This window comes from Manis javanica, chromosome 7 (genome assembly GCF_040802235.1).
Source record: "Manis javanica isolate MJ-LG chromosome 7, MJ_LKY, whole genome shotgun sequence".
In the NCBI taxonomy this organism is placed as follows: Eukaryota; Metazoa; Chordata; class Mammalia; order Pholidota; family Manidae; genus Manis; species Manis javanica.
This window is the reverse complement of record NC_133162.1, coordinates 8,363,700-8,382,506: the sequence shown is the minus strand read 5'-3', so window position 1 is coordinate 8,382,506 and position 18,807 is coordinate 8,363,700. Positions and strand designations below refer to the sequence as shown.

The 18,807-nt window shown below is 39.1% G+C and overlaps 1 protein-coding gene across 4 annotated transcripts in view; it reads left to right on the top strand.

The window, feature by feature from the left end:
* ACADSB (acyl-CoA dehydrogenase short/branched chain) overlaps positions 1-16,774 on the top strand; it is a 34,387-nt gene extending 17,613 nt beyond the window's left edge. For all 4 annotated transcript variants that reach the window (XM_017649699.3, XM_037011182.2, XM_017649698.3 and 1 more), the window contains 10 exons: positions 826-985; positions 1,196-1,296; positions 4,360-4,566; positions 5,103-5,273; positions 5,985-6,110; positions 7,313-7,405; positions 9,742-9,831; positions 13,213-13,350; positions 15,246-15,345; positions 16,025-16,774. In XM_017649699.3, the coding sequence (XP_017505188.1) occupies positions 826-985; positions 1,196-1,296; positions 4,360-4,566; positions 5,103-5,273; positions 5,985-6,110; positions 7,313-7,405; positions 9,742-9,831; positions 13,213-13,350; positions 15,246-15,345; positions 16,025-16,095 (1,257 nt within the window). In that variant the 3' untranslated portion in view covers positions 16,096-16,774. The remainder of the gene's footprint in view (positions 1-825; positions 986-1,195; positions 1,297-4,359; positions 4,567-5,102; positions 5,274-5,984; positions 6,111-7,312; positions 7,406-9,741; positions 9,832-13,212; positions 13,351-15,245; positions 15,346-16,024) is intronic.
* Positions 16,775-18,807: the final 2,033 nt, after the last annotated feature.

Below are 18,807 nucleotides of genomic sequence, written 5' to 3'. Positions count from 1 at the left end.
AAATGCTAGGATTTGAAGCCAGTTCTTTCAGACTCCAAAGCCTATTTTCTTAACCCTGTATGCTGCACTGTCTCTTACTAAAGAGAAGCTGAAAAAATGAAACTGGCCGTAGAAACAGAAAAGGCTGGCAGCCATTCAGGGTAGGGCAGGTCCTCCCCTCCAGGAGGGACCCTTACAGTGAGTGGTTACTCAGCCTGGTTATATTCAGGGTTCCCTAATTGAAGAAGTCAGTGAAATGCAACGTTTTAAGAATGAGTTCCTAGAAGGGACTAGTGGTTACCAAAGGGAAGGGGTTGGGGAGGGAGGGAGGGAGAAGGAGATTAAGGGGCTTTATAATTAGCACTCACAATATGGGTAGGTGACAGGGAAGGCACTACCGCCTGAAGACATCTAATGACTCTGTAGCATGTTACTACAGTGATGGATAGTGATTGCATTTGGGGGGGACTTGATAACATGGGTGAATGTCGAAACCACAATGTTGCTCATGTGAAACCTTCATAAGATTTTATATCAGTGATACCTTAATTTTAAAAAAATGTGTTCCATCTAGGAAGTTCTGTTTCTTTGAAAGTAAAAAGTTAATTATCTGGGAGATTTGTTTCTTTCGAAGAGCTTATTGCTGGATAAAGGAGATATATGTTACCAAACCAGTTTTGTTCACAAGACAGTGAGTTTTAAAATGTGCCAGGTTAAGCTCTTTTATTTCAGTGATAATACGATGTAAGAATGGGTTATAAACTTATTCCCAAGGAAACTAACATTCAAATACTTCCCTTACCTTTTGTATGTGTGTTCCCCATTCAATGGGGACTGTCCCTATAGCTAAGAAGAAACTTCCTAACTTGCCTGTCTTCTTGGAAGACTCCTCCTTGTGTCCTGCAATCTTCCCAGTCAGAAGCTCTACTCAGTGTACCAAATAATGGGGTCCCCTGTGCCCCTCTGCAAACATTTACAGAGGAGGAGATGATGATAAAAAGGACAGGTGAGTAAACTGCTAAGTTTCCCCCATTATTCCTATGCCTTGATTTGGGTCTACAGAATGAAATTATGTGACATAGAACATGTTTGGGGAACATATTCATCTAAATTTATGAATGGAATTTTTTGACATTAATTTTTTTTTAATTTTGAAAAAAGTGATACATGTCATATAAATAGAATAAAGACTTAATTGGGGTTTTTTTCCCTACAGTTACAAAATTTGCCCAAGAACAACTTGCTCCTTTGGTTTCAACAATGGATGAAAATTCAAAAATGGAGAAATCAATAATACAAGGATTATTTCAACAAGGGGTATATAACAGAATTCTTCTCATTTCAAGCTTTTATATATATCTTCCAGTGTTAAAATATGTGCATACTTTTAAATTTAGGAACTCTAAGGACAGTATAATGAAGTGTTTAATCCCTAGTCAAAATTATCTGTGTTCTCTTTTAGATCAAGATCCCAGTTAAAGATTTTTTTAATTGGTTTAACGTTTTAAATTAGAAATACTGTGTTTTAAGCAAAAGATTAGAAGCAAGAGAGATAATCCTTATCTCTGAGCTGCCTTAGACCAGTGGTACTCAACTGGGGGCTATTTTGTCACCCAAGAGACATTTGGCGGTGTCTCGAGACATTTATGATTGTCACAACTGGGGGTGCTACTAGCGTGTAGTGGGATAGAGGCCAGGAATGTGCTAAGTGTCCCACAGGACAGCCACCGATGACACAGAATTGTCCAGCTCCCTAATGCTGAGTTAAGAAACCTGACCTCGTTACTAAGACTTTAGGTTAGAGCATATATTCTACCCAAACCCCTTTGGTCTTTAAATAATATTATTTCCATCCTTCTATTAACTTTGGGCTTTCTTTGTTCTTCTAATTCTTTTAGTTATAAGGTTAGACTGTTTGAGTGTTTTGTTTGTTTTGTATTTGGACATAGGCTTGTATCTCTATTAACTTCCCTCTGAGAACTACTTTGCTGAATCCCAAATTTCGAACTGTTGTGTTCCCATTTTTATTTGCTTCCAGGTATTGTCTGATTTCCCAGTGGCATGATGGTTAGCCTCCACGTGTGTACAGGTTTTCCAGCTTTTTATTTAGAATTGATTTCTGGTTTCATTTGTTGTGGTTAGAAAAGATCCTTGATATATTTAGTCCTTTTAAATTTATTGACACTTCTTTTGTGGCCTAAAATGTGATCTCTCCTGGGACATGGTCCATGTGCACTTGAAAACAATGTGTATTCTGCTGGTTTGGGGTGCACGGTTCTGTGTATGTCTGTGAAGTCCATCTGGCCTAATGTGTCATTCAAAGCCACTATTTCCTGATTGATTTTCTGTCTGGATGATATATCCATTGATGTAAGAAGTGTGTTAAAATCCCCTACTCTTAATTGTATTGCCCTCAATTTCTTCTTTTATGTATATTAATACTTTATTTATTGAGGTGCTCTTATGTTGGGTGCATAGATATTTACAATTGCTATATCCTCTTGTTGGACTGATGGCTTTATGTAATGTCCCTCTTCGTCTCATGTTGTTTCAGTCTTTATTTTAAAGTCTACTTTTTCTGATAAAAGTATGCCTACCCCAGCTTTATTTATTTAGTTTTTTGCTTCCTTTTGGATGCAATGCCTTTTTCCACCCCTTCACTTTCATTCTGTATGTGTCTTAAGGTCTTAAGTGGATTTTTTTGTGGCAGCATAGGTGGGTCTTGTTCTTTAACCACTCAGTCACCCTCTATCTTTCGACTGGAGCATTTACTCCATTTACATTTAGAGTAATCATTGATAGGTATGTACTTACTGTCATTTTGTTCATTGTTTTCTGGTTGTTTTTGTAGATCTTTTCTATTCCTTCCCTTGCTCTCTTGTGATTTGATGACTTTCTGTGTGTTATGCTTGGATTTCTTTCTCGTCTTTTTGTGTATCTGTTACAGGTTTTTGGCTCTGGTTACCATGAGTTCATATGTACCATCCTGTGTGTTCAGCAGTCAATATTAAATTGATGGTTGTTGAAGTTTGAACACATTCTAATGGCACAAAGTTTTTATTTCCCCCCCCCTGCATGTGTTATGTACATGATGTCATATTTTGTGTATCCCTTCACTAAGTTTTGTAGATATAATTGATTTTACTACTTGTATCTTCCACCGTACATGCCTGCTTTATAAGTGATAAATCTACCTTTGCTGTATGTTTGCTTCTACCTATGAAATTCTTCCCTTTGATAATTTTCTCCTCTAATTAGGACCTTTATTTTTCCACTTAAAGAAGTCCCTTTAATATTTCTTGTAAGGCTGGATTAGAGGATGCACTCCTTTAACTTGTATTAATCTGGGAAACTGATAACCTTCGCCAGGTAGGGTATCTTGGCTGTAAGTTTTTTTTTTTCATTTCACACCCTGAATATCAGGCTCCTCCTCTCAGGCCTGCAGAGGTTCTGCTGAAAAATCAGCCGATAGTTTTTTGTGGTTTCCTTTGTATGACTGTTTGCTTTGTTCTTGCTGCCTGTATCGTTCTCTTAATCTTTAATTTTTGCCATTTTAATTGTCGTATGTCTCGGTGTGGTCTGTACCTGTGGAAGATGCGTTCTGCCAGTTTTCAGGTTGTTTTCAGAGGGAGTTGCTTTACATACACCTGTTGCCTTGGTGTGTTGGTGGAAGAGCTCAGGACCCTCCTACTTTGCCATCTTCCCTGCTCCGTCCTGGAAATTCACAAATGCTGCTCTCAAAACCCTGCTATGTCAACTGCATGGAGTGAAAAAGGGAAGATTCCATGTCATACACAGTCTGCATATGAAAGATGGTCTGTGGGTTGCAGCACACCACTGAGTCACACACGCGGGCTGGGGGAAGATTCCTGGTTCTTGAAGGGGAAACAGCCCACTTGTGAAGTCATTCTTTTGTACCCTGAAATAAGTAGCCCCCCATCGTGAGAGAAACCAAAGGTATCTCCTGACATGGACATTGGACAGAAATGCTTGAGGGCCAGGGACATTATTAAAGAGGTTATACACAAATGTCACCTACCAACCAGCAGTTGCACCCACTCTCCCTATCCTTACCTATACCCCACCCTGCTGTTCCTCCCGGAGACAGTGGGGTACCCAGATGTCCTAGAAGTTGACTACAGAATCATTAGTTAGTGAAGAGTAAATTTAAAATGTCCTTTTATTGGGAAAGGTCTGTTATTGATTATTTTTGTTACTTGTAACATAGCAAAACAGCCATACCAAATTAAAATGCACATATGACATTTTTAAATTAAAAATGTATATAGTGACAATTTATTTTTTGAACTTGTTCTTGCAAGAAACTTTTCTGTAAAAAAAGTAACTGTCTTGGTCTATGTTTCCTTATTTTTCCTTTAGTTGATGGGTATTGAAATTGACCCAAAATATGGTGGAACAGGAGCTTCATTTTTTTCCTCTATCCTAGTGATAGAGGAATTAGCCAAAGTTGATGCATCTGTGTCTCTGTTATGTGACATCCAGAACACAGTAATTAACAAGTTAATCAGAAAACATGGAACAGAGGAACAAAAGGCTACCTATTTGACCAAGCTAGCTACAGAAAAAGTAAGTTGACATGAGTTGTTAAAATGGATCTGATCTTTTCTAAATTAGGATATTTTTGGTGAAAAGTAGCTACAGTGTGACTTTACTATCCAAGACCACAGTGCAGCACCACTAGTTAATCAAGCAACGCTCAATAAATTAATGTTACTAGAAAAATACAATACACCCTGCCTCTCATTGGCCACTTGGAAATTTACAGAATAATCATCCGACAATAAAATTATTTTTTTGTCTGTTATAGTTTCTGATACCTTTGTGGTTTCATTTACATTGAGATGTCTTTCTACTGCAGTTAATAGACTCAAATTAATTAACCGTAAGCGTGAGTGTGTGTGCACAAGTCTTTAAATCTTAGACAAATCATAGGATGTATTTTTGGGAAATAATACTGTGAGAGTACCATTCCTATTTTGATAAGTACAGGCTCTGAAAAGTAGCTAAAAGTTTGATTTACAGGTGTTTGTTTGGACATTAGTATTTATTATGCAGAGCGTATACAGTTATTCATTTGAAATTGTTTTTCCTTACATGAATAGGTAGGAAGTTTCTGCCTTTCAGAGGCCGGAGCAGGTAGTGATCCATTTTCTCTGAAGACCAGAGCTGATAAAAAGGGAAATTATTATGTCATCAACGGGTCCAAAATGTGGGTTAGCGGGGCCGAGCACGCAGAGCTCTTCCTGGTGATGGCGAATGTGGACCCCACCGTTGTAAGTTTGAAAACAAAATGTCTTCCCTCTCACCCCCTCATCTTTTCTCTTTATCTATCTTTTCCCTACTTCCATTTCCTTTTTAGTACTTAGTCTTAAATTCTTCATTCTCCTCAGTACTGAAAGTGACCACTGACATCTTTTTATCCTCTTATTTTCTAATCTCCTAAAATAAATACTGTTGGTGTAATCATTAATTACTTGGAGGCCATTTATTGATTGTTCCCTAATTTGTTGCATAAGAAATTAATCTTCAGTTTATAGAATTTAAAATTTCCTATTTACTAATGAAGAATTTAATTATTCCATTTATTTTTAAGAATATTCATTTGGAAAACAGGTCTATAGCAACATGGTAAATACATTTTATCTTTTGTCTTTTCTCTAACATAACATTTAATTAAACTTTGAAACTTTAAAATACTTAATAAAATTAAAGCATGGAATTCTCATGATCACATAATACATTAATATAACTGAATAACTTTAATAGCCAAAATGTTTTTTGAAAAATCAAAAGAAATAGTCAAGTTCTTATTTTGAATCAAATGCCCTCAAATCATTCTTTTTTCATAATGTGCATGGTGCATATCTAGTCTATTGGTGTTAATTGCTAAAAGTCCATTTTAGTTTTCCATTTACTTTGAACCCTTTGGAAACAAGGGATCTTATCAATGCAAGTGGTAATAGCATTTTAAATCTTCTTTTTAGGGCTATAAGGGAATTACCTGCTTCTTAGTAGATCGAGATACTGAAGGCCTTCACATAGGGAAAGCAGAAAACAAGATGGGGATCAGAGCTTCTTCTACCTGCCCGTTAACATTTGAAAATCTCAAGGTGGGTATCTGAGATGCTCTGGTAAAAGACTGGTGTGAAATCAGCCTTGCTGGGTGGGTTGTGCAAGAAAGACGCCAAAATAGAGAAAGTGTGGGGGAGTATTTTGTAAAACTCCTGAGCAGCTTCTTAGATTAGGTCCTGACTAAAAGCCCTTTTCACAAGAGGTTACGCAAACAGTGGAAACGTTTCTGCTCAGCCGCTGACCTCAAGAGCCAATGCTGAGAATTAACCCTTTTTATGCTTTATAATTTATATGCTTGTGAACCACGTAAAGCTTACAGACTTGATACTCGTGAACCAAAAGCACGGCTTCAGAGAAGGCAGTGAAGTGTCAGTTTAACTAAGGCCACGAGGTGGCGCTGTTGCTCTGGGCGAGCGGGAACCACCAGGCAGCGCCCAGTTTAGGTTGCGTGAGTTACAGAGCAGGAACAGAAGATGACCTAACCGTGATGCTCCAGGACTTGGTGTAGTGGACAGGTTGTGATGGACTCCCACCAGCCACATTAGGCCGTGGTCTGTGTGCCCCTGGGCGAGTGTGTGTGCTTATGGCGCATCATTGCAGATGTCGTTTGAGCCCCAACCATCTTCCTTCTCCCTGCTTCCCCTTTTCTTTCTCCATGCTGTCTCTGTCCCCTCACTGCCCATGGTACGAAGCTAAGTGTAATTTTTTAATTTTCTCTAGTCTAGATTTTTTTAAATTATGAGTAAACATTTTAATCTGTTTCTTTTCTGCTTTCTCACGTGAACACACACACACACACACACACGCACACACACACACACACACACACTCCTCCGGTGATTTTTATGTGGATAATAGCCTAAACAGAAGAAAGGTTTACTACCCTTATTTAGCAAGTAGTTATATATTTTCTGTAATTCCTAATGTGTCATACCGTAGCATGCAGATAATGAATTGTGATTCATTTATGTTTTTGGTGAGTTGTACACAATTCCCCTTTCTGAGTTCATTCATTCTTTCAACAAAAGTGTGTGCAAGGCTCTGAAGTGAACAGCATGGATTGGAGTCCTGTGGGAAACAATTTAGAGGGAGACACAGGCATCACTGGCAGCTTCCTTAGACTTTGATTAAAGTACTGTGCCAGAGTAATGTCACACAACTTGGGAGCATTTTAAAATACATAAGCAAAATGAATTATGTCAAAATAAATTGAGAAATAACTGTACATTTTTGTTTTCAGGTTCCAGAAGCCAATATCCTGGGGCAAATTGGACATGGCTATAAGTATGCCATGGGGAGTCTTAATGAAGGTAGAATAGGAGTCGCAGCACAGGTTAGTCACAGTTTAGCCATTTAACTTGACTCATCCCCGAGTGGGTCAATTAAAATGTAAAAACAATGCAAACGGTTGTGTATTTGGAAGCTTGTGGACACAAGATGGCGCTCTTTCCCTCCATGAAGTGAAAGCTTCTGACTGGTTTCTTTAAAATTCCACTTTAGTCAATTACGTAATGTTCTGAGAACCAAACAGTGGCTTCGTGGTAACAGTGTCTCTACACTTGAGGACATTAAAGTTTTATCCAATATGTAGATCGATAACTTCTAAAAGATGTTGTAATAAAACCTGCCATTTTTCTAAAAATCAAGTTCATAGCACATGAAATTCTGGAAGAAATTTTTTTAATTAAGGATAAATAATGTTCTTTGTAGTAAGAATCTTTACAGCTAGTGAAAGACTTGTCACTGTTTTATATGTGAAAATCAGGCAGTTTTCTGTATGTCACACTTGAAATAAAATAACAATTAATAGATAAATAAGATGAGAACTCTTCAATTTCTTAACAAATTTGCCCTTCATAATGCATACTACATTTTTCTATTAAATGTTATCAGTTATTTTTCTAGATTAACAAAATGAGCAAAGGCTTTGATTTTGTTATAAATTGTGTCATTTTTTATGAATATATTTATTTATTTTTAATCAGTGAGTATCCAAAATTCAGAAACATAGCTTTGGGATGTTGAAGATGTTTCATAGATATTAGTTTTTGAAATAGTTAAATGTTGTAGTGTTTCTATAGATTTTTTTTTCCTGCTGTTAATTTGCTAACAAAATACTCTTAGATCAAAACTTAATCCGTGTTTCCCGCAAAGCTAGACAGTATGTCACTAAAGAGAATTGGCTTACCTATTCTTTTTCCTGTGGTTCACCTTCATCAAGTATGGCATTAGAAACTACAGTTCTAGATCTCCTTGTTCTCACATATATGAAGAATATAGGTGTTCTGGCAGTAAAATACACAGGCTGGGCTTCTGTTTAATTGCCCCAAGTCATCTTATAACCTAACTAAAAGGTAAGGTCAGGTAGTTATTATTTCTTGGTTATGACTGTAGATGCCTTGTGGAGAAAGAGGCACGTACAACAGTGAAGTGAAGGCATCCGTCCTCAAAACTCTGCAGTAGAAGAGAATTTAGTTTTTCAGTATTTATAATGAAAACATTGCATGGAGTTGGATAAAACTACTTTGATCAACAACTGATCATTTCAGTTTTCACGTCAGCATAGGATCTCCTTAGCTTACTACGAACTTCAGTTACAGGAATACAATCATCATCTTACCCCACAGCCGAAAGTGCACTGAATTGCTGCGTCGCTTTATTTTCCTTTAATTTTTGGCATAACATTCTGTTCTCCAGAAAGCTCAAAATAAAAAGGCTAAAGAAAAATGTGAATGAACACTAATGAAGTATTGATAAATTTGTGGGCAATCTCCCCAAAAGCTTTAACTATTGATTTTTTTAATTTCTAAGACCTACATAGTTTGACATAATTAGATACTGACCTAATGGCTACCTAATGTGGAAATTTTGAAACTATTTCTGAGTCATTCAGTAGGTACGGAGAATAGTGAGTATGAGACGACAGTTCAACTAAACTTGTCACCATGTCCTGATTTTTCTTAAAGTATGTAAATTAATGTTTTTACCCGATGCGCTCTATCCATTGTTCTCTGCTCTAGCACTATTCCATCATTAAGGGGGTTTTAAAATGTTGATCCTCAGGCCATACTCACCCCTTCCACTCCCAAGGTTTAGATTCAGTGTATTTCTTTTAATCAAGTTCCCCACATTAGTAGTTTCTATTTTTAATCAAGTTCCCCCAAATGATTCTAATGTGCAGCCGGGGCTGGGAAACTACTCTTTTATGTCCTGACACTCTTTCCACTAAGGCTCATATTAATCCTGATCATGTACGGAATGGACAGGAGGATAGAGGGTGAAGAAGTGACCGTCTACTCTTGCCTCCAGGAAGGACCAGAGAGAGCTACTCTTCGTCTTTGAGGCCAGTTCTGAGCAAAATTTCTGTGGCTTACATTATGCCTAGAGAATCACAGCTTAAAGGAGAACTTGGTGTGCGAGCACAGCCATGCTGGGAGGCTGACCTCTGTGCTAGAATTAAATGTCCTCTCCTGAAGTCACTCGGATCCTCTCCAGTTAGTACAAGTTCTACAAACTCAGGGGGTGAAGGTTGTTCACAGTACACCTCACCTCCTGGATGTGTCTCATTCCTCACCTCTCCCAACTACTGTTTGCCTGTGAGAGGAATTTATAACCTGAATAATTTAAAAACAACATGAGAAATACTGATTTTTTTCTTTCTTCTAACAGATGCTGGGACTGGCTCAAGGATGTTTTGACTACACTATTCCATATACTAAAGAAAGGGTACAATTTGGTAAAAGAATATTTGAGTTTCAGGTATGTAATTATTAGTTTCTTTCTGCAGTACTGTACTCTCCCGTCTTCCTGTTAATGACGAGCTGTTTTATAAAGCCATAGAGGGGATCCCCTCAGGGAGATTTCAGTGGGATAGGCGTAGGGAAGGAAGGAATGGGTCTCAGGGTGAGTTCTTGGGAATGCCTTGACCTCCAAGGGCAGAACAGTTGTCCTTGGGCCCAGCTGTGGCACAATCCAACTGTCGTGGTGAGCGCTTGAGAGCTGTGCGGTTTCTCGGTGCTTCATACGTTCCAGAGCACAGGGTGTGCAGTCAGACTTCTGGATTCAAATCCTGGCTTTGTTTTAACTAGCTTTAGGCCTTGTGCAAGTTACTTCAACTCTGTCAGCCCCAACCACCTCATCTGTAAAATGAAGATAATACTATACTCCCACTAGGGTGATTTTGAATCAGGTAGATGTGTAAAGTGTTTAACACCTTGCTTGAGTCTAATCAGTGCTCAGTAAATGGTAACACTTGTTATGAGCCCTCTGCTTAGGCCAGAACCATGCGGTAAATCCCCAAAAGACTACATTTTGACACATCTGTCTTATAAAAGGTACAGTTAGCTACAGTAAGTGCAAACGAGATGCTCTCAGCCAAGCATATTGGGAAGTACTGGCCTGGCCCAATGACATGGCTGCTTAGAGCTGCCCAGATAATCAGGGGATTCATTGGTGGCAGTGGCATTCTTCCAGTCCATGTTGAGGTCTTGTCAGGTTAGGGGAAGCCTGGAGTGACCACTTACCAAGCTTACTCAAGCAATTACCTCAAAGTCCAGAATTACAGTGTTTGCAAAACCTCCCTTTAGCAGCTCTGGGCTTTAAGTACAATTTCTTATTACCAACCTCACTATGCTGTGTTGTCTTAAAGTTCTGTAATAATAACTAGGCATCACGCAAGTATACACAAACGGTGTGTGTGTAGAGATCCCGGGCTGTGGGCAAGCACACGTGAGGCAGTCCAAGGCTTAAGAGAGACTGACACATCCCCCTAGGGCCTGGCCAGGGCCTGCCGCAGCCCCCACTGTCATGGCCGTCTTACCCCTGGGATGCGAGCCCAAGGGGACTGGGTTCCAAAGGTCATGGAGCTTCTAGTAAGGCGTCAGAATTACAGGTGTTTGTCTTGGCTTCTAGTCTAGTTTTTACTTCATTATCCTAGTGTACCTGCTCAGAGCCAGCCACCACATAGACTGCAGTGAAAGGGACAGAATGTGAAGACAGTTTCGAGGGAGGCTTTTAATCTCCTTTGTCCACAGAAAGAAGTGTTTCCATGTATGTTGAGTTGAGAAAGGGAGAAGGTATAGTCATGGCATTTCTATAGATGCATCATATGGGTAATTAAAAGAAAACTTCTAGAAATTTTATCTTAAAAAGCAACATTATTAATTTTACTATATTTATGCAAAGCTTTGAGTAAGGTTAGCATAGTTTTTTGTAGTTGCTTTAAATCTCATTAGAGTGATTTGCTTTCTGCTTTGCATGCAGTTGTTCATATCTTTCTCTTCTCTAGACTACAGGCTCCTTAAGGGTGGAGACCAGGCCTCTTCCTCCTTATCTCTTTCATTTTTTTACTGAGCAAGTTCTGCGTGCCAGGCCCTGTACTCACAGTGTCATTAGGGAGCCAGTGTTTGGCCATGCTGAGTTCCTATAGGGCAGGAGACTTGCCGGAGTTGCTTTTCTGCTTCTCGTGGTGCCTTACATGGTCACTGGAGTAGACAGCATGGATATCGACTTTTGGTTTAATTGAACTGAATGTGCTTTTCAAAAATAATTAGATTCTCTGCATTCCACATAACAAGCCGTAAGCAGTTTCTGGAACAGTGATATTATTCGCATTGGCATAGACAAATCGACTGATGGAACAAAATAAAAAGGCCAGAAATAAATTCATGCAATGTATGCAAACTTGTTATAGGATAGAGATGGCATTGCAGATCATTGAGTGGTGGGAGTATTTTTTCTTTCCTTGCAGAAAAAATTAAACTGCATCCCTACCTCACACCATACGCAGAAAATAGATTTCAGGTGAATTAAAGAGATAACATAAAAAGCAAAATTACAAGTTTTAGGAGAAAACATAGGGGAATATCTTTATGACCTCATGGAAGGAAAACATTTTGAAAACAAGACACTAAAAGAACAAACTATAAAAGATAATAAGAATGGCAAATTCGGCTACCAAGTTTCTTCTCCTCAAAAGACGTCATAAAGTAAAAAGACGAATCACACGGAAGAAGCTATTTGCTCTACAAAGAGGTTAGGGTGTGTTCAGTTTATTATTCTTCTTCATAAGTTAGATACATGTAACATAGTCTTTTTTTGTACGTATCAAATGCTACAGAAGGAGAAGAATCCATAAAATATTTGTGAATGCTACTATCTTTCTTCAGTGTTTTTTTTAGGAAAGGTCAGCCCCAAATTATTGAGTAATTGCCTTAATTGAGGTTCCCTGGCTTGCATTCATCACACAATGTCATAATTGTTTGACTATCTGTTCTCCCTGCTGGGCTGCATAAGTCATAAGCACAAGGCTACTCTGCTTGTAACACTGAGTGTCGTGTCTCCATTACTCAGCACAGTGCCTGGCCTATGGTAGGAGCTCAGTAAATATCTGGGTAGATGGATATATTAGGCATCAGAAAATATTCAGTTGTAATAAATATATCTGTGCCCATATAGGACTTTATTTATAAGCTGTTAATATTCAAATGCTCATTCGTTTCTTTGACAAGCATTTAGCTTATGCCTAATCACCCTCTAAAATATCAGAGTAGAAATGACTTCTTTAGAGTTTATTTTTTCTTTTAAAGTTATTCTTCTGTTTTCTGTGACCCTAAACAAATTGGTACCTTTTCATGGATATTGCAGTCAAGTCACTTCAGTAAAGTTATATAAAGAGAAGTGGTGCTTCAAATATTCTTTCATTACTTCGCAGCTAATATCCTCAAATGCCTTAAGGCTATATGCCAAACCAACCCTTTTGTTACAAGCAAATAAAAAATGTATTCAAATTTTTGCTTTGCTGAGATTCAGTTTAAGCCCACTTGTGATCATAAAAGGGTTGAAAAATAATTATTAAGTAAAACAGTTAAATTTCTAAATCTAATTTTGTGTTAGTTTATTTTTTAAATCTTGACAATCATAATCACATGAACTTTGATGAACACTTTCTACAAAGCAATACATGTAGTGTCATATTCCATTTTAGATTGCAGATCTTAAAGTATTTTTACAAAATGAATGTGAATTTCCTGTTTCCTTTGGGGTGTATTTTGACTCTTGGTGTCCATGTCCTGGCAGGCCTTGGAGGGTCAGCCGTGCTTCAGGAATCCTAATTCTCTAACTCGGGCCTGACCATTACAGGGGCTCCAACACCAAGTGGCCCACGTGGCCACCCAGCTGGAAGCTACAAGGTTGCTGACGTACAACGCTGCTAGGCTTTTAGAAGCTGGACGGTCCTTCATAAAAGAAGCATCTATGGCCAAATACTATGCATCAGAGGTAAAAATAATAATAATAATAATAATCGGCCTTTTTTTTCCAGATATATATTTATATTAATCTTTTCACTTAGGAATGTTGGTTGAGTATTTGTTTGTTTTCAAGTAGAGTAACGTGGGCTTTCTAGTTCCTACAATAGAAAAGCAGAAAAGTAGTTTCCCCAGGAAAGTGCTCTAATTCTGTGAGGATTTAGTGTCTTTCACAGGACCGTAAATGGAAACTGAGTCACCCAGTTCAGGTAAAACAGCCATCACATCCCTGGGTGGGCCTCATCTGAATGATGGCATGACATCTGTGACCTCACGCTGGGGAAAGTGATGCCATGGGAGGTGGTGTGATGTAAAAACCCCAGGAAGGGCTTGTCCATAGGCCACTTCCTGTGCGTATATATGCATTTGATATTCTATACATTTGACTTTGGCTGGGAAGCCTAGCCAGATCGCTGGGCTGCGATATCCCAGCCTCGCAGTGTGTCTTATTCATCCTTATTCTTCTTACTCATTTTTATTCTTATTATCCTGCCTCACCCTCCCTTCTAAGCTCAAGACAGGTAGACCTGATTTCCCCTTCGGCTGCCCACCCATTCTGCCAGTCAGGGACCTGAGAGCCATTCCAACGCCCGCCTCCCTGCCCCACCCCCCACACCAAATCTGTCTCCTGTTCCTGAGGATCCTACCCCAAATACTGCCTGAATTGATGGATTCCCCCTTTCTGCCGCCACCTTCTAGCCCAGGCTGTACCATTTCTCCACCGAGCTGCTGCCCTCACTTCTAACCACTCCACTGGCCCCTGATGCTTCCTCCAAATCAGTCTCTCTGCCTTTTCATGTCCCTGAGGCCATGCCACTCTCCAACTTTAAACCCTTCAGTGGTGTCTCACGACAAACGAAACAAGATTTGCATTAGTTTCCTATTGCTGCTTTTAACAAATTACAAAATCTCCGGTGGCCTAAAACAATATGATTTTATTATCTCACAGTTCTGGAGGCTACCTGCATCCTCGACTTGTGGCCCCTTCCTCCTTCAAAGCCAGCAGTGTAGCGTGTTCAAATCTCCGACGCTCCCTCCTGCCCCCTCTTCTTTTACAAGGACTCTTGTGTGACTTGGGCGCATTCCGACAATCCAGGAGAGCCCCCCAGCTCGGAGTCCTGAACTTTATCACATCTGCCAGTCCTTATCATCATATATGGTAGCACACACGTTTACGGTGGCTGGGGATTAGTATGTGGCCATCCTGGGGCTGTGACAGCGTTCATCTGCTCACCATCCTGAGGACTGCCCGCCTCTCTCCCCAACTCACCCTGATCCCAGCCCTCTGGCCCTCTCGGGTCCTTGAGAAACCCATTTTCCCCTTAGGGCCTTTCCATGTGCTCCTCAACTTGAAATGTCCCCTAATGCCTCCGTTAGGTCTCAGCTGAGCTGCAGCTTCCTCACGTGTTCCCCCATCTCAGTCCTGCCACAGTCCTGGCAAGGTCTTCCTTCACCCCATGCCATTTATCAGTCTCTGTGATTGGAGGGCTACTGTGTGTCTGCAGACGACCCCCAGGACCAGAGGGGCAGTGAGCGGCCACCACCCACACCATCTGCCCACTGGTTAGCGCAGCGTGAAATATAAAGCTGGCCCTTGATAAATATTTGCTGAATAAATGATCCCTGTTAGCAAGTGTATGTGTCTCAACAATACCCTTATTTTCTTAATAGGAATCTCGTGAAGTAGTATTTTACATGACCGGTGGAGAGAATGAGACTAGAGAGACATTGCTAGTTGATAAAATAATTTCAATCTTTCCACTTGCCAATAGCAGTGAATCCAGGTCACTGAAAATACTCCTCCGGAGCACTGACAGTGTGTGAGCGACGTGGCTTCACCATGTGATCTGCTGCTTGTTTTGACAGATTGCAGGGCTAACAACTAGTAAGTGCATGGAGTGGATGGGCGGAATAGGCTACACCAAAGACTGCCCCGTGGAAAAATACTTCCGCGATGCAAAGATCGGTAAATAGATTTTTAATATTTTACTTTGTTTTATTTGCCTCTGTAGCTGTTTGGGCTATTGTATTTGGTTGATTTGACACCCTGGTACCTAGGCAAGGGCTATTTTAACCTCCTCAGTATTATGTTTATTGGCTCCCTTCTGTAGCTGAGTTTTTTCCCCCATCTCTTCCTTTTTAAAAAATGGATTTATATTTTTAAAAACATTAAATTGCCTTTTTAAATGCCTCAACAAGCCTTTTAGTAAAACTGCAACAAAATCTACTCTCTTGATTTTTCTTTGTCTAAAAATGCGAATATTTTTATTAGTTTAGTGCTGTCCTATGAAGGCAAATTCTACTTTCAGAAGCTAAGTGCCTGATCAAGCCTGAGTGTGTGAATTCCAAACAGGAAGATAGAAACTCAGCAGCCCCCAAAGCTGCCAGTCTCTGAGCAACAGTCCAAGCTTATGCCTTGGAGTGAAAAAATTACTGTTTAATATTGATTCTGGAATCAGAAGCCAATTCCCAAATGAAATAGTACCATCCTTTAAGCAAAATTCCTTTATCAAGTAGCACCATATTCAGGAGACACTGAATGTTACTGATATCAGTTTTACACCAAATACAGGAGTAGTGGTTATAGAGTGAATTCTGCATATGTGTCTTCTCCTGACTGTTCCTTTTGCTCCCTTTTGTTTAAGGTACAATATATGAAGGAACTTCAAATATCCAACTGAACACCATTGCAAAGCACATCAGCGCAGAATACTGACCTCCCTACGAAGCACCGATATCACTGGTATAAAATGTTAAACTATTGTGCCTTGTTGCGAAAGTGAACTTCTACATGCAGTATTCTGTGTAAACCCTCAGCCCTGGTTCTTGGGGTAGAACTTTTCTGTGTTATCTTTCTAGTCTGAATAACTTAGGCACAGGGAATCATTTTTAAAATTTGGGAAGAAGTGCATCCATATTTTCTCTAAAGCTATTTTTAAATCTCTATATGTAGTATCACTCAAGCTCCAGGGCTTACAGAAGTTTCACTCCATCAGCATTTGGAAAAATAAAGATATTTGAAGTAGAATTTACAGAAATAGCTATTTTATTTTCCTATGAAATCTTAATTTTGTGGCATCAATCAGAAAGATTTGTTACGGTTGACAGTTCTATTGAATAGACAAATCTGTTGAATAGACTCAACACTAAGTTACCAAACTAGGTAGAAACTGAGTTCCAAAATATCTGAGAGTGGGTAGAAGATAAGAGCATAACCCTGTAAGTTGTACAATTGAAGAAAACATTATTTTAACAAAGTGAATCAATATTATTTGTTACTGTAATTGATTTATGTAAGAAATGTAATTTCGTGATGGTTTCAGCAGATTGTTTTAAAAATAAGTCTACATTAGTTTTCAAAAATAAAGTTCACATAATTGGTTTAATAATCAGAATGTATTCAGTATTGAAATACTCATTTTATCATGCACTATTTTTCAACAATTTCTTTGTGTATTTAAATTGAATAGTGTTTCTACAGACTTAGTTATCAGGCGTTCTCATGAATAGTAATTCAGAAATAATGTTGTGGTGCAGTGATTCTCAAGAGAGAGAAGTATTGCCACTGCAAAAAAGAATATCAAAATCTTGTACAGAATGAAAGATCAAAGGGGCTGGCTGTAGGGTTCGAGAAAGCCTATTTGGTGATTCAAAAAATAATATAAAAATAATTTTTTATCTGGGAAAGCAAAAGTAAATCTATTGTGTACAATACAAATTATAGAAAGGCGAAAATCAACCAGATACGTAGCTGGTGATGCCCTTTCTTCAGTTTTAGGGATTCTTAATCAAGAGAAGAGACTCCCCTTGGGTACAGAGCCTGAGCCCCCTGCAGGAAAGTGGGCAGGGGAGTGAGAGAGAGTTTTATATTTCCTGAGAAGGCAGTGTGGGTTAGGGATGTCGGGGAATGTGCCAAGGTTCAGGTTCCCTGCTGTTGAATGGGAAGCATTTTTGTACATAAATGAAAGGCTCATGTTGATTAAGAAAACATGACATTTTCAAAGTATCTTTGCACATTTGTGTTTACTGAGTTAGGCTACTTTCTGTAAAGCAAATCATGGTGAAATATTCAGAATTGTGTAAGTACAATTGAGATAAAAATTACATTAAAATACTAGAAAGAAATAAAGCCAGATTTAAACCTTGGATCAAAAGAGATGAAGTCTAATTGACTTTCACATAGAGAGATGATAGAAACCCACTCATTCAGTCTTTCAGAAAGAAAGGAGCAATCTGATAATAAAAATAAAGAATGGATGAAACACCCTAAAAGAGGGTTGGACATCCTCAATTTTTGTGACTGTGTGAAAGAGATGGACTTTACAGTAGTGGCACACAAGCAACTTTAGTGAAAAAAAAAAAACATCCCAACTTCTTCCTGTAGAATTAGAAACACTCAAAAACGACAGCAAGCCTCACGTTCACCCTGGCAGCACTGGGGAATCTGTCTACTTCCAGACCTTGAATTTACATTCAGTGTTGATAAAGTTTCTTACTGTGTGTGTATTGTGCATGTTCACAAAGAACAGCTGAAAGATAATTAAATATTATAGTTAATACACATACCTACCTTTTTCTGTTACCAAATCGTTGTGTTATTTACCATTTACCAAAGGAGATATTGTGGGTTTCCTCTGCATTTCTTCCCTTTCAGCTTTTCTGGCTGACCATGACTTTGGGGTCTTTAAAACTATCTCTCTTGAGTTCATGTTGAGTGGAGGATGAACTCCTTCGTCTCCTGAAGCCTCTCATCATTGTTTGTTAATCTGAGGGTTGGGCTGTCACGGAATTCCAGGTAGACTGGACAAACATCAAGGAACCCACTTGACTGTATTTGTGTGGACAGCTGGACTCACCCCAACTGCCACGTTAGTATCATTAGAGACTTCACTTTACAACACAGAAGTGCATCAGTGTCCAAGATTTTTAAATAACGGGGAAGTTCACCTAGAAGACCTGAGAGAACCAGCCGGCCAGCTCTCTCATTTTTGAAGTGAAGGATTTATAGCCCAGGATACTTGCCCAAGGGCAGCCACCAGGGACAAAGACGAGATAAGAATCCAAAGGTACTAGCTCCCAATTCTGTGCTCTTCTTTTTTAATATCATCTCTGTTCAACAAATTTTGGATCTCATCCTTGTATTTCAGTATTATATGGAGAACGAAAAAATAAAGCACTAAGTTAACTGGAGACTTTTGCTACTCAGATAAAGCAAAATTGCTGCACATACAGATGAAGTAAGAAAGTAATGTCACCTTCCTGCAAGGTGGGTACGGCACCTCTGTGTACCAAGCTGACCGCTTGCCTCTCACAAGCCAATTTTATTTTTCAGAGAAGAGGTCTAAACAATGCAGACCAACTTGAAATTCTCGATGCTGAAGAAGATTTTATCAGAGGACCCCCTTTTTTTTTTTTTTAAGCAAAATAA